General features: G+C 41.3%; 1 protein-coding gene across 6 annotated transcripts in view; it reads right to left on the bottom strand.

Annotated features, from left to right (window-relative positions):
• Mondo (MLX interacting protein mondo) overlaps positions 1-13,695 on the bottom strand; it is a 137,689-nt gene extending 123,994 nt beyond the window's left edge. For 3 of the 6 annotated variants that reach the window (XM_071685069.1, XM_071685073.1, XM_071685072.1), the window contains exon 1: positions 13,240-13,695. In XM_071685069.1, coding sequence (XP_071541170.1) covers positions 13,240-13,550 — 311 coding nt within the window. In that variant the 5' untranslated portion in view covers positions 13,551-13,695. The remainder of the gene's footprint in view (positions 1-13,239) is intronic. The other 3 variants (XM_071685071.1, XM_071685075.1, XM_071685074.1) reach the window with 1 other exon arrangement.
• Between the last annotated feature and the right edge of the window lie 1,157 nt (positions 13,696-14,852).

The following is a 14,852-nucleotide window of genomic DNA, read 5'->3' as shown; positions in this document are numbered from 1 at the left end:
AATAATCACATTATCAGGGGACACACGAGAGAAATATAAGTCAGTTGATATACATCGAAGGGACGAGGCTAGGACGCCATATATATATATATATATATATACATATATATATATATATATATATATATATATATATATATATATATATATATATATATATATGTAGGTTTACGGCAGGGGTGTGTGATGTCTCCCTGGTTGTTTAATTTGTTTATGGATGGGGTTGTTAGGGAGGTGAATTCAAGAGTTTTGGAAAGAGGGGCAAGTATGAAGTCTGTTGTGGATGAGAGAGCTTGGGAAGTGAGTCAGTTGTTGTTCGCTTGATGATCCAGCGCTGGTGGCTGATTCATTTGAAAAACTGCAGAAGCTGGTGACTGAGTTTGGTAAAGTGTGTGAAAGAAGAAAGTTAAGAGTAAATGTGAATAAGAGCAAAGTTATTAGGTACAGTAGGGTTGAGGGTCAAGTCAACTGGGAGGTAAGTTTGAATGGAGAAAAACTGGAGGAAGTAAAGTGTTTTAGATATCTGGGAGTGGATCTGGCAGCGGATGGAACCATGGAAGCGGAAGTGGATCATAGGGTGGGGGAAGGGGCGAAAATCCTGGGAGCCTTGAAGAATGTGTGGAAGTCGAGAACATTGTGTGGAAGTCGAGAACATTATCTCGGAAAGCAAAAATGGGTATGTTTGAAGGAATAGTGGTTCCAACAATTTCGTATGGTTGCGAGGCGTGGGCTATGGATAGAGTTGTGCGCAGGAGGATGGATGTGCTGGAAATGAGATGTTTGAGGACAATATGTGGTGTGAGGTGGTTTGATCAAGTAACGTAAGGGTAAGAGAGATGTGTGGAAATAAAAAGAGCGTGGTTGAGAGAGCAGAAGAGGGTGTTTTGAAATGGTTCGGGCACATGGAGAGAATGAGTGAGGAAAGATTGACCAAGAGAATATGTGTGTCGGAGGTGGAGGGAACGAGGAGAAGAGGGAGACCAAATTGGAGGTGGAAAGATGGAGTGAAAAAGATTTTGTGTGATCGGGGCCTGAACATGCAGGAGGGTGAAAGGAGGGCAAGGAATAGAGTGAATTGGAGCGATGTGGTATACCGGGGTTGACGTGCTGTCAGTGGATTGAATCAAGGCATGTGAAGCGTCTGGGGTAAACCATGGAAAGCTGTGTAGGTATGTATATTTGCGAGTGTGGACGTATGTAAATACATGTGTATGGGGGGGGTTGGGCCATTTCTTTCGTCTGTTTCCTTGCGCTACCTCGCAAACGCGGGAGACAGCGACAAAAAAAAAAAAAAAATATATATATATATATATATATATATATATATATATATATATATATATATATATATACGCTCGTATCAAATAATTAAGGCCAAGCGCCAAGAACAAATGTTAGCGAACATAGCATTTAAAACCGGAATGACACCAACAATTGGCCGCTTCATTAGTTAGCCTAGCGGTTCTGTACGTGTCTGCCTGCAGGCGAGCGCCACGCAAGCAGTCATCGGTGAAAGCCGTGAAGACGAAAGATAAAATGCTGGCAGCAAGCAGTTTGGGAGACTGATTGGCGTTCCCTCTCATTAACATGATCACGCTTACATAACCGTGCTTAATGTAAACACGGGAATACTGCTCCCATTAATAGTCCCCACACACACAAGTCCAGACTTCTTAAACATCAATAGTCACCACACACACATGTCCAGACTTCTTAAACGTATGCAGATGAAAGAACTCATGTCATCCAGTCTATCTATTTTTACACTATGAACGTGTCACTTTAAAACCCCCCCACAACATTCCTCTATGTATATATACATCAGAAACGGGGCCCCCAGTCAGTCCTTTAAACACAAATAGAAATACTAACTCACTGAAAAAACAAGGTATTTCTTATCAATGTATGGGCTCAAGCACGCAAAGTGCTGAGAGAGAGAGAGAGAGAGAGAGAGAGAGAGGACATCACAGCTTTAGCACCGCCCGCTCGCCAACCATGTAGGTGGGGGTCGTCTTTGTCCACAAGGTTAGGTTCTTTGGCGCAGTACACAAACTGGTTTATGACATATTAATAGACCATCAAGGCAGGTACTGTAACTGGGGACAATCTTAATTGTAACCGAGTTTTTTTTATCCTTAAAAGAAATACAATTATCTTTACACTTAATCGCTGTTTCCCGCGTTAGCGTGATAGCGCAAGGAAACAGACGAAGAATGGCCCAGCCCATCAAATACACATACATATACATAAACACCCATACATGCACATATACATACATATACATTTCAACGTACACATACATATACACACATGTACATATTCATACTTGCTGCCTTTATCCATTCCCGTCGCCACCCCGTCACACAGGAAACAGCATCCCCACCCCCTCCAGCGAGGTAGTGCCAGGAAAAGACAACAAAGGCCACATTCGTTCACACTCAGTCTCTAGCTGTCATGTGTCATGCACCAAAACCACAGCTTTCCAATCCACAACCAGGTCCTACCAAACTTTCCATTGTTTTCCCCCGGTTGCTTCATATACCCTGGTTCAGTCCATTGTGAGCAGGTCGCCCCCTGTATACCAATTCGCCCCAGTTCAATCTATCCTGTGCATGCCTTTCACCCTCCTGCACATTCAGGTCCCAAACACACAAAATTTTTTTCACTCCATCCTTCCATCTACTATTTGGTTTCCCACTTCTCCTAGCTCCTCCACTTCCGACACATATATTGTCTTTGTCAACCTCTCCTCACTCACTCCCTTCATATGTTTATTTCAATACACTCTCTTCCCTTCTCTCAAACACACTCTTTATATTACCAAACCTCTTTATTACCCTTTTATCATCAACTACTTGATCAAATCCCTTCACACTACACACTGTCCTTTAACATTTAATTTCCAACACATCCACCCTCCTCCACACCTCTTCATCTACAGCCCATGCCTCAAATCCACAAAACACTGTTAGGACTACTATACCTTTAACCATACCCATCTTTGCCCTCCCAGATAACGACCCCTCATTCTACACATTACTCATTTCTCCCAGAACCTTTGTCCCTCATCCACCCTCTCACTTACTTCCACAACCGTGGTTCCATTTGCTGTCATGTCCACTCTCACATATGTAATACACTCCACTTCCTCCAAATTTTCTCCATGCAAACTCCCACTTAGCTCACCTGTCTCTCTGCCCTGTTAAACTTAATAACCTTGCTTTTATTCAAATTTACTCTCAACTTCCTTACAGTGCATACTCTCGAAAACTCTGACAGACCATAACTTTTGCAGCTTCTCACTCAAATCTGCCTCCAATATTGCGTCTTCAGGAAACAACAGATTCACTTTCCATGCATACTCATCACTCTCCTCAACACCCTTGCATTTACCTCCCTAATCACCCCATCCACAAACAAATCAAACAACATTGGCGACATCACACACCCCTGCACAGACCATCCTTCTCCAGGAACAACTCACTTGCCTCCCTTATTAGTCGTATACATGCCTTACCTATCTATCTTTATCTCTAGAGGCCTGTTCCCTCTGTAGACCCCCTCAAGGAGGTGTTCACAGCAACAAATTCTCTAAAACTAGTGAATTTCAGCGCCACTCTTAGCCTTTAGTGCCTCGCCCTTAACAGGCCACCAGCAGAGGGTAACTCTAGCGAAGTGTTTGCAGAGGCTCCTCCCTACTGTTCCTACCCAATGCTCCCGCCTAAATGTTCCTACCTACTACTTCTATCTACTTCCACCGTTTTGCCAAAAGGCAGAGCTAGTGCATAGTGCTCACCTCAGGAAAATCTAGAGTTACGAAGAATGAGTTGTTCAAGTTAACTGTTGTCGTTTATATAAGACAAGGAGAGATTGTACGTTTGTGAACAGAATGCCAGCAGTCTATGTGTGGGTGAGACTAAAAGAAAAGACAGCTACCTGGGTCAGACGAGTGCAACTCAACAACCACTCAAGTGTTGGCTCACTACACAGCCATCACTAACCCTCCCGATACTCAATACTGGTTACATTATTCCCTGGTTGTTGGCTGCTTACCAACTACTACTCGCATGCCTTAGTCCCTTAATATAAACTTCTCACTGCTACTAGCAGCTTTCCTCCCACACCACATATTTACAAAATTTTCAGAAAGACATCTCTATCAACCCCATCAAATGCTTTCTCCAGATTCATAAATGTTGCATACAAATCCTTCTGTTTCTCTAAGTATTTCTCACGCACATTCTACAAAGTAAACAGCTGATCCACACATCCTCTACCACTTCTGAAACTACACTACTCCTCCCTGGTCTGATGCTCTGTACATGCCTTCACCCTCTCAATCACCACTTTCCCATACAACTTACCAGGTACACTCAACAAACTCATACCTCTGTAGTTTGAACATGCAACTTTATACCCCTTGCCTTTATACAATGATCTCTTCATTGGCCTAATATATGATGGATTCGAAAATTCCTGGGGCTGTGCTCTTCAAAGACTTCATAATTTGTTCTAGATGACATCAGGATGCCAACGTCTGGGATTTTAGGGCACTTAGAATATTTACATAGTCCACGCCTTTTTTGGGGGAGCTGCTGGAAAATGAGCAGGTTTTGTTTTGGTCAATAATGAAACTCTCTTCCTGAAAGGTGCTTAGGTTGTGCAGCCTTTGTCTGATACATTCCTCTTAAGTGAAACTAATATAACAAAAAGAAAAATCATCACGGTAAACCAGAACTATTTGAGACCAATGCAGAAAAACACTGGGAGAATATGTATATGCCAATGGGTGTCACCTTAAACTGCCAGATCAGTGAACTCGCTCTGAAAGTCAAAAACTTTCTCATCCAGGTGCAACACAATGTGCCAATAAACATCCTTTAAGTCATACCCGACAGTCCTGTTGTTTAAATGTAAGGTCTACCAGAAACTCTATAAAATTGTGAAACTGAACCTATGTTTCAGCAGGTGAGTGCTTAAAAAAAGACAGATCTAAAGATCAGTCTTTTTCTGTTTGATTTTTTTTTTTACCACAACAAGTGTTGATAAAAACTGGCCAATGCCAAGTCAGGAGCGGTCCTCATATTTTTTCTTGGCAGGGGTGTTGAGATTTACTTTTAAAATTATATACATCCATTTCACAGACCTACAAAAGTCTTCAAAGTTCTGATGTTCGTCCCTTAGCAGCAAGGAACTGTAATTCAGAAATCCTACTTGCATATCCACCTCAACTGCCTTGGAAGGACTACTGTACCTTAAAAAGGCAACCCTGCCTCTAGCAGACTCAGGCTTAGATGCTTTAAACCTATTCCTTCTCAGATATGCAGGGGAGGCTCACAAAAGCCCCTGAAAACTATTCCTTTTAAGATCAGGAGTAACAGTCTTGAACTTGCAGAGTATCCTCAGTGCATTTTCTTTCAAACTGATAGGATTAATAAGAAAAATCTTCTTCAAGTCAAGAGTTCTATAAGATCTTCAGGATGGTCTCATGAAGAAAAAGGGTATTCGAGAAGGCCACAGATTGTAAAACCCTGAACTGCTCTCTTGCATTAGAAGACACAGCCTGGTATCTGCACTGTTGCTCTAACATCAGGGACTGCATCGAACTGAAAGCTGTTTGGAGGCAAATCCCACAATTCTCCCTCTGAGCTTTGGTTTAATAAATGCTCTGTCAGCGAGGGACAAGTTTCACAAAAGGCAAGAACATTTGCAAGGACTTTTGAGTAAACTTTCCAGAAAGAGAAGGGAGAAGGATGACTTAAATAAAAGAGGCTAAGCACCTCTATATCCCACCTGACCTGGCAAGTCTTGGAGAAATGCAGTCCAATATAAAAAAAAAAAAAAAAAAAAAGGCTTTATCAATTAGCTAAAACTTCTTTGCTTAAAGACAAACTATGGTAAGAAGTTAAAATGTAAGCTCAAAAATAAAAAGCTAAATCAGTCTTATCATAGATTTAAAAAAAAAAAAAAAGAAAAAAAAAAACCCTGAGAGGGAAACTCAAGGGATTTGGGTGGAATTGATGAGAACACACAGTATATAAAAGAATGCCTTAGATCCTCCATTATTTCAGACATAAAACTACCCATGATAAAGGTCAAAGCATTTATAACTGTTTTCCTAACCTGAGTACTGCTCTTCATTATGAGGGCCTGAAAAAAAGTGGACCCAAACATTCCAAGTAGGTAAAATATCTTGAAATACAGATGTATGCACATTACTAAAAAAAAAGAAAAAAAAAAAAAAAAATAGAGACAGCAACAGCATTGGCTGATCTGGTTACCTAATGAACATACCATAACTTATATACAGTACCATATACCGTGATGGTTTCACGTGCTGTTCTACACACACACCTTAATCTCACCGACTCTAAAGTGGTGCTCCTATGCTTACTTAGGCTCTTTGATGGTGAAGATCACACACCTATATAACATCATCAATCACATCCTGGTAGGTTTGATACAAGTCACTTTCACATTTTCCTACGGAACCAACCACACCACAGCGTTTTTAGTGGCGATATTTATGGAATAACATTACTTCAGTTATTAACTGTAACTCCTTGACCAAGAGAAATACCATTGAATCTTCTCTTATTAAACCCACAAAGAACTGTGACATGAATATTAGTGACATCTATACAAACTGGACAGCTTTGTTGTAGGCAAAATTTTTAATGGTTCCCTGTCTTGTCCATATGATAAAATTTTATGACAGGCACAGTGCCAGACCCAAACAACACCAACCAGAAACACATGTGTACCAATGACTTCTTAGCTCCGCCTCTATCTTGTAAATAAGCAGACTAAGTCCTCTATCTCATTCTTGTATCTCCCCTGATGATGTAATCATTACACAAAAGTGCACTTGGGAATTTATCGTGCTTCATTCTCCTCATGGTTATGCTAACTACTAGATCACATGCACCACTGTGATCTACTAAAATATATATATAAATATATATATCATCCCAGGGACAGGGGAGAAAGATTACTTCCCACGTATTCCCTGTGTGTCATAGAAGGAGGCTAAAAGGGGTGGGAGTGGGGGGGTTGGAAATCCTCCCCTCCTGTTTCACCTTTCCAAAAGAAGGAACAGAGACATGGGCAAAGTGAGGATTTTTCCCTCTGAGACTCATTCATCTGTTCTTGACACTATCTCACTGTGGGAAATGGCAAATATGTATGAAAAACACACACACCTACACACATTTTTTTTTTCATACTATTCGCCATCTCCTGTGTTAAGCGAGGTAGCGTTAAGAATAGAGGACTGAGCCTTTTAGGAACATCCTCACTTGGCCCCCATACAAGCACATGTACACACATATACATACACAGACATATACATATAGATACACATGTACATATTCGTACTTGCTTGCCTTGATCCATTTCTGTTGCTACCCCACCACACAGGAAATAGCATTGCTACCCACCCCTGCTTCAGCGAGGTAGCACCAGGAAAAGAGACAAAAAAAGGCCACATTCCCACATAAAAGAGGTAGCATCAGGAACAGACACAAGAAAAAAGGCCTCATTTGCTCACATTAATTCTATAGCTGTCATGAGTAATGCAACGAAACCACAGCCACTTATCTACAACTGGGTCCCACAAACCTTTCTGCTTCATATGCCATAGTTCAGTCCACTGACAGCATGCTACCTCCTCTAGACCACATCAGTCCAATTCACTCTACCCTGTGCATGCCTTTCAGCACCCTACATGTTCAAAAAAGCAAATGCCTTTCGCCCACCCTGCATGTAAAAAAAAAAAAAAGCCAATGCCTTTCGCCCACCCTGCATGATAAAAAAAAAAAAAGCCAATGCCTTTCGCCCACCCTGCATGTAAAAAACAAAAAAGCCAACAACTACTGTTCAAAAGGCTTTCATGCATTGGGTTCTATTTATGGAACAAATCATACAACTCATTTCTGGTAGGGATACTGTACATCTGGCAGCACAGTTGTCTTAGAAGTCAGCTAATAAGATCTGCGGGCTCAGGGATGCAACTTTTGTATGCTGTCCTTGTGTTTAGTGATGCTTTCTGCATTTGTGTTCTGGGTGATATTTTCCCCTCAACCAATAACTAACCATGGGTCCTAAAAGGTTGTCCCAGGACGAAAAGGCCCATACTCTCGCTTGGAAATATGTGTCTACAAGAAAGGTCTTTAGATGTAATGGCAAGGGTAGATTTTTTTTTTTTTTTGTCTTCCTTCTAACATCAACCCTCCCTGAAAAGCTTGGTTCTAGTCAATCTAGCAAGTTCAGTGAGGAAACAGGTAATTTGACATGGATGGTTGTTTCAACACTCCACACATCTGGGCATTAAGCTCCATACAGTATATGTTGAGGGAAAAGTAACCTGTTGTGTTCCTATGATAAAACTTATTTTGTACATAACCATTTTATAACTTTCCAACTGGTGAACAATTACATGGTACTTTAGTTCATATCTTATAATTCTGAGCAGTTTATATACGTAATACACACTTAATCTTTATCTTGCAAACAAGTATATATTTACAAACTTTCATGCACTACAAAAAGTGTATCAATTTCCAACACAGAAAGTTCTGGGAAGGTTTAAATTTCATTTCCCTTAGAAATTTCTACTACAAATTACCTTCTAAAGACTACTTAACAGGTTAAATATCACATATCACATTAAAGAGGATCAAGGCACGCATGTCATGTACAAATATCATTCTCATGGGTATGTGTGATATTTTCTTAATAAAATGATGTTTCTCATTAAATGTGAATGCTGATAAATCTTTAGACATTACAATCTTGCAATCCGTACCTAGGCATGTGCAGATACCACCAAGGAAATGCTGATCAGAGGTCTGAGATAGTGAAATTTGAATCTCATGACCACTGTATACAACTTTTTTCTGCATAACATGGTCAAGTTTGGGATATCTAAATAACTAACATACATGATAAAAACTAATCCTTCCCTACCAAACCCAGCTCAATCCACTGCTACCTAAATTCATCCTCCCTATTCTATGTGAGCTACCCTTGCCCTCCCTAATCTATCCTACCATTACTCTCGCACTACCCCGCCCAACCCAACTTTACGTATCCCTGCACACGAAAACCTGATCTCAATATAGTAAAGTACGAAAAGTCTTACATATTTTTTTTCTACTTATAAAAATAGAATCTGATTAATATGATGCACACACAGAGAAAAAAAAAATAGTGATACTGTTATTGTAATCAACTAGGTCATGTTAGGTTTGGCATCATTTCCACTTTCAATGTATTTTCCTAACCAAACTAATCTTAACCTACCCTACCCTCACTAAATCAAAAAATACTACATACATAACTATTCATCAGGATTCATTCTTCCAAGAAAATCAAATGGTATAATACTATTTTAGTCAAAATAATCTATCAACCAGTCATAAATACCAGAACTGCTGCAAATTCGGCATTGTAACACAATGAACTTTCTTTAACAATGGTAAGATACCATAAAGAGAACATAAAAACATTTTTGAAGAGTATTTGCGATCATGGTTTTATGCTAAGACGTTAAATACGCTAACAGCAGGGAGGGATATGAAGGTCTGAGAAATTAGTCTTAACTAATGTAAACGTAAAGAAAACTATTTCAAGAAATCAATAAAACCTATGAAAACCTCCCCCAACATTTCTTGTCAACAGATATTCACTTTATCTTCAATATCATTTCTAAAATGTAATTATGATACAGCCTAATGCTGTGCAGCCATATAAAAAATGTGCATTTAAGTGATGAATGTTTGAATAATTCTCATCTGAAAGTTCATGAGCAAACCGTACTCTTTTAAGTGATTATAATTCATAAAATGACTCACAATTGACGAAACAGAAAGATTTAATAAGGTTTTTGAGTATTGGTACATCAAAAGTCATATTCGCATGGATGCAAGTGCATATATCAACGTGCTAAGAAACACAAGATGATTAACATCATTGGTCAACTGCAACTATTATTAATACTGAAATTTACAGTAAATCCAAACCCCAAGAGCAAACTACGTGAGGTTTTCATGAGTTCTTTTATTTTCACCACAGCTTTTTTACCTTAATTCACTCCACTACATTTTCCCTCAACTTCATGGTTCTTCTCACTACTGAAACAATTACAGTTGCAAGACAAGTTTATCCTAAACATGCTTTCAAGATATCAAACTAATATTCTATTGGAACATTTTAAATATGCACTCAACAAAAATACCCAACTCAAGTCTCAAAATTTGATACACAAGGTGTGCACATATATTCACAATTTACGATATTGCCTAACCATCACCCACATTAAAAATATAGTTCTGAGAAACATAAATAGCTGTAAACCATCACTGAAATAATTTCAAACACCATTCATGGGAGCTACATGCTCTCGGGGCTCACCAATCTTATTTCTTATTCCACACATGAATTGTGATTATGTGTAACTGCAGCAGCAAACATGCCATTTGTATGCGCCCTTGCATTTCTTCACTCCTTGTAGAAATTATACTCTGTTCCTGGTGCTATCTCACTGATGCGGGAAACAGTGATTACGTATAATCAAAAAATACATATATATCAGCATATACATCAGCTAATGGATATAAATTTGAATAAAATCATTTTTAAACCAAAAAACTCAAATCATTCAAGACAACTTAAAGAATGCAAAGTCTGGTTTTAAAGGGATATAACACAATAGTAACTGAAACATTCATATGTCAGTAAAACAGAAAACCTTTAAAATTTTGATCAGTCAGTGCAGTAAGGTCTACCATATGGGTAATATGAAAGCGAAAAGCAAACGACATTCCACAACAGCAGTTCTGGCACTATGGTTCCAGGAAATTAATTGTCAACCACCACATATATCAATAAAGAGATTACTCGGCAGTCTTCAATTATCTAAAAATGTAATAAATACATTCCAGGTAGGTTTCAATGATTCGAAACACTCTGGTCTAGCTTTCAGAGCTGGTCTGAGCTCTGTCAGGCTGCATGATGCTCATGATCAACCCGAGTTAATCAAAATTAGCAAGAAATTAACATAATCCATTAATGACTCAATCACGATTCTGACGTCATATACATATGAGACTTCTTTATATCAACGAACAAAAGACGTTTCCTTGTTTAACCAAGAAACATAACTACACAGATGACATAGCCTTCAGCCACATCCCATGAAATGTGTTAGTCACAAGTACTTTTCTAAAGCATTTCTGTCACAAGTACTTTCTAAATATGTTACTGTCACAAGTACTTCCTAAATGTGCTACTGTCACAAGTACTTCCCAAAACTTGTTACTGGTACATGTACTTCCTAAATGTGTTACTGTCACAAGCACTTCCTAAATGTCTTGCTGTCACAAGCACTTCCCAAATGTATTACTGTCACAAGTACTTCCCAAAACGTGTTACTGTCACAAGCACTTCCTAAATGTGTTACTGTCACAAGTACTTCCCAAAACGTGTCACTGTCACAAGCACTTCCTAAATGTGTTACTGTCACAAGTACTTAACAAAACGTGTTATGTCACAAGCACTTCCTAAATGTGTTACTGTCACAAATACTTTCTACATGTCTTACTGTCACAAGTACTTCCCAAAGTGTGTTACTCTCACAAATACTTTCTAAATGTGTTACTGTCACAAGCACTTCCTAAATATGTTAGTCACAAGTACTCCCCAAAACGTGTTACTGTCACAAGCACTTCCTGAAAGTGTTAGTCACAAGTACTTCCTAAATGTGTTACTGTCACAGGTACTTCCCAAAACGTGTTACTGTCACAAGCTCTTCCTAAATGTATTACTATCACAAGTACTTCCCAAAACATGTTAGTCACAAGCACTTCCTAAATGCGTTACTATTACAAGTACTTTCTAAATGTGTTACTTTCACAGATACTTCCCGAGTGTTACTGTCACAGGTACTTCCCAAAACGTATTACTGTCACAAGTGCTTTCTAAATGTTAGTCATAGGTACTTCCCAAAACGTGTGTCACAGGTACTTCCCTAAACGTGTTAGTCACAGGTACTCCCCCAACCAATCCCCTTCACCCAGAGTAATCATGATATGGTAATCAACCCCTCGTCATCATCGTGGTGTGTGGTGTCCACACCACACACCACGGTAATCACCCCCCCAAGCATGATCGTGGTGTGGGGTGTCCACACCACACACCACGGTAATCACCCCCCAAGCATGATCGTGGTGTGGGGTGTCCTCACCACACACCACGGTAATCACCCCCCAAGCATGATCGTGGTGTGGGGTGTCCACACCACACACCACGGTAATCACCCCCCAAGCATGATCGTGGTGTGGGGTGTCCTCACCACACACCACGGTAATCACCCCCCAAGCATGATCGTGGTGTGGGGTGTCCACACCACACACCACGGTAATCACCCCCCAAGCATGATCGTGGTGTGGGGTGTCCTCACCACACACCACGGTAATCACCCCCCAAGCATGATCGTGGTGTGGGGTGTCCTCACCACACACCACGGTAATCACCCCCCAAGCATGATCGTGGTGTGGGGTGTCCACACCACACACCACGGTAATCACCCCCCCAAGCATGATCGTGGTGTGGGGTGTCCACACCACACACCACGGTAATTACCCCCCAAGCATGATCGTGGTGTGGGGTGTCCACACCACACACCACGGTAATCACCCCCCAAGCATGATCGTGGTGTGTGGTGTCCACACCACACACCACGGTAATCACCCCCCAAGCATGATCGTGGTGTAGGGTGTCCACACCACACACCACGGTAATCACCCCCCAAGCATGATCGTGGTGTGTGGTGTCCACACCACACACCACGGTAATCACCCCCCAAGCATGATCGTGGTGTAGGGGTGTCCACACCACACACCACGGTAATCACCCCCCCAAGCATGATCGTGGTGTGGGGTGTCCACACCACACACCACGGTAATCACCCACCAAGCATGATCGTGGTGTGGGGTGTCCTCACCACACACCACTTTCTCCTCTCGCCCCACCACCACCACTCTAACCCCTCCCTCCTTAACCCCACCACCACCGACCAGCTCAACCCCCCTCCCCCTATTCAATGAGACGGTTCGCGATCAATCCCATTAATCCTCATAGATCGCGACCATTTCACGATAGATCTCGATCTATCGAGGAGGATAGATAGAAGGAGGCTTCGATAGATAAGAGGTGGTGGTGGACACCCCCCCACCGTACCTGTAGGCTATGGACATGGCGTTGAAAAGCTTGGTCAGGGAGCTGTCAATGCTGACCGTCTCGATCCTGGTGGCCGCCCGGCTCTTCTTGGCGTAGGTGATGACTCCCTCGTCGTCCTCCAGGCCGTTCTGAGCCGCCAGGTCGTTCAGGTTGGCGTAGATGTCGCCGGGGATTTCGAGGAGGACGTTCTCCTCGTCGTCTTGGGCATCCGCCTCGAAGTCCGAGACCATGAAGTGCCCCGAGTGGATGACCTCCTTCTCGCCCTTCCTACCCATGTTGACGCTCGCGCTGGCCGACGTGTCTGCGGTCATAGTGGCCACTACGCAATGCGTATCATAACCTCACCGGTACGCATGATCCACCTCACTGTACACAGTAATCCCGCATCACAGCGACGGAGGCGTGGTTCCGCGCCCTTCTCTCACACAGTACCTGTGTCGACTGGCTGGCTGGTCGACTGGCTGCCTGGCTGGCGGCTCCCTCCCTCCCTCACCCACCAGTGGTGCCAACTCAACACACACACACACACACACACACACACACACGATATATATATATATATATATATATATATATATATATATATATATATATATATATAGCCATAACAATGCATCATTTATCTCTGTTTCTCATCATTTCTATCTACTGGGTTTCCAAGATCAATCTTCTACCGGTGATCTACCCGTAATCTACCCTCACTTGGAAAATTAGTTTTAGTCTAATTCAAGAAGTTTTCAACGACGTGAGGAGATATATATATACATATATATATATATATATATATATATATATATATATATATATATATATATATATATATTAAACTATTCGCCATTTCCCACGTTAGCGAGGTAGCGTTTAAAAAAAAAAGGACTGAGCCTACGAGGGAATATAGGAAAACGTTTTACAGCTACCATACCAAAAACAGACGATGCAGTATTTAAAAATTACAGATGCTGTTTCCCTGTGAGGCGGGGTAGCCCCGGGAATGGATGATGGCAAGTATGAATATGCTGATATGTATATGTATGTATATGTGCATGTGGGCGATTATGTATATATATATGTGCATAAGAGTGGATGGGCCATTCTTTGTCAGTTTCCTGGCGCTACCTCGCTGACGCGAGAAACCGATGTATAAATATATATATATATATATATATATATATATATATATATATATATATATATATCCGTATTCCCGCCTGCTACGCAGGGGTCCCAGGTTCGATCCTGGCTGTTGGAGGTTTGTATGTTATACATTCATATGTGTGTTTATCTCATACTGTTCGCAGATTCCAGCGTTAGCGAGGTAGCGTCAGGTACAGATGAAGACATCGCCTAATTGCCTCGTATCCATTCTCGAGATGCAATGAATAAGCCATAACCCACTATCTACAACCAGGCCAGACAGATACTTCCATGGTTTAAGCTGACCGCTTCATACACTCCCGTTCAGTCCAGTGGCAGGACAGCACGTCGCCCCCTGAGTTTCGATTCACGTCCCGTGCATGCCTCATACCCTCCTGCATGTTCAGGCGCCGAACATTCAAAACTCCTCAAACATGCTATTTATCTCTCCTTTCGTGCCTTTTTGGTCTCAATACAAC

Source organism: Panulirus ornatus, chromosome 39, assembly GCF_036320965.1.
Source record: "Panulirus ornatus isolate Po-2019 chromosome 39, ASM3632096v1, whole genome shotgun sequence".
Lineage (NCBI taxonomy): Eukaryota > Metazoa > Arthropoda > Malacostraca > Decapoda > Palinuridae > Panulirus > Panulirus ornatus.
The sequence above is the reverse complement of the archived record's forward strand: the minus strand, read 5'-3'. Positions and strand labels throughout refer to the sequence as shown.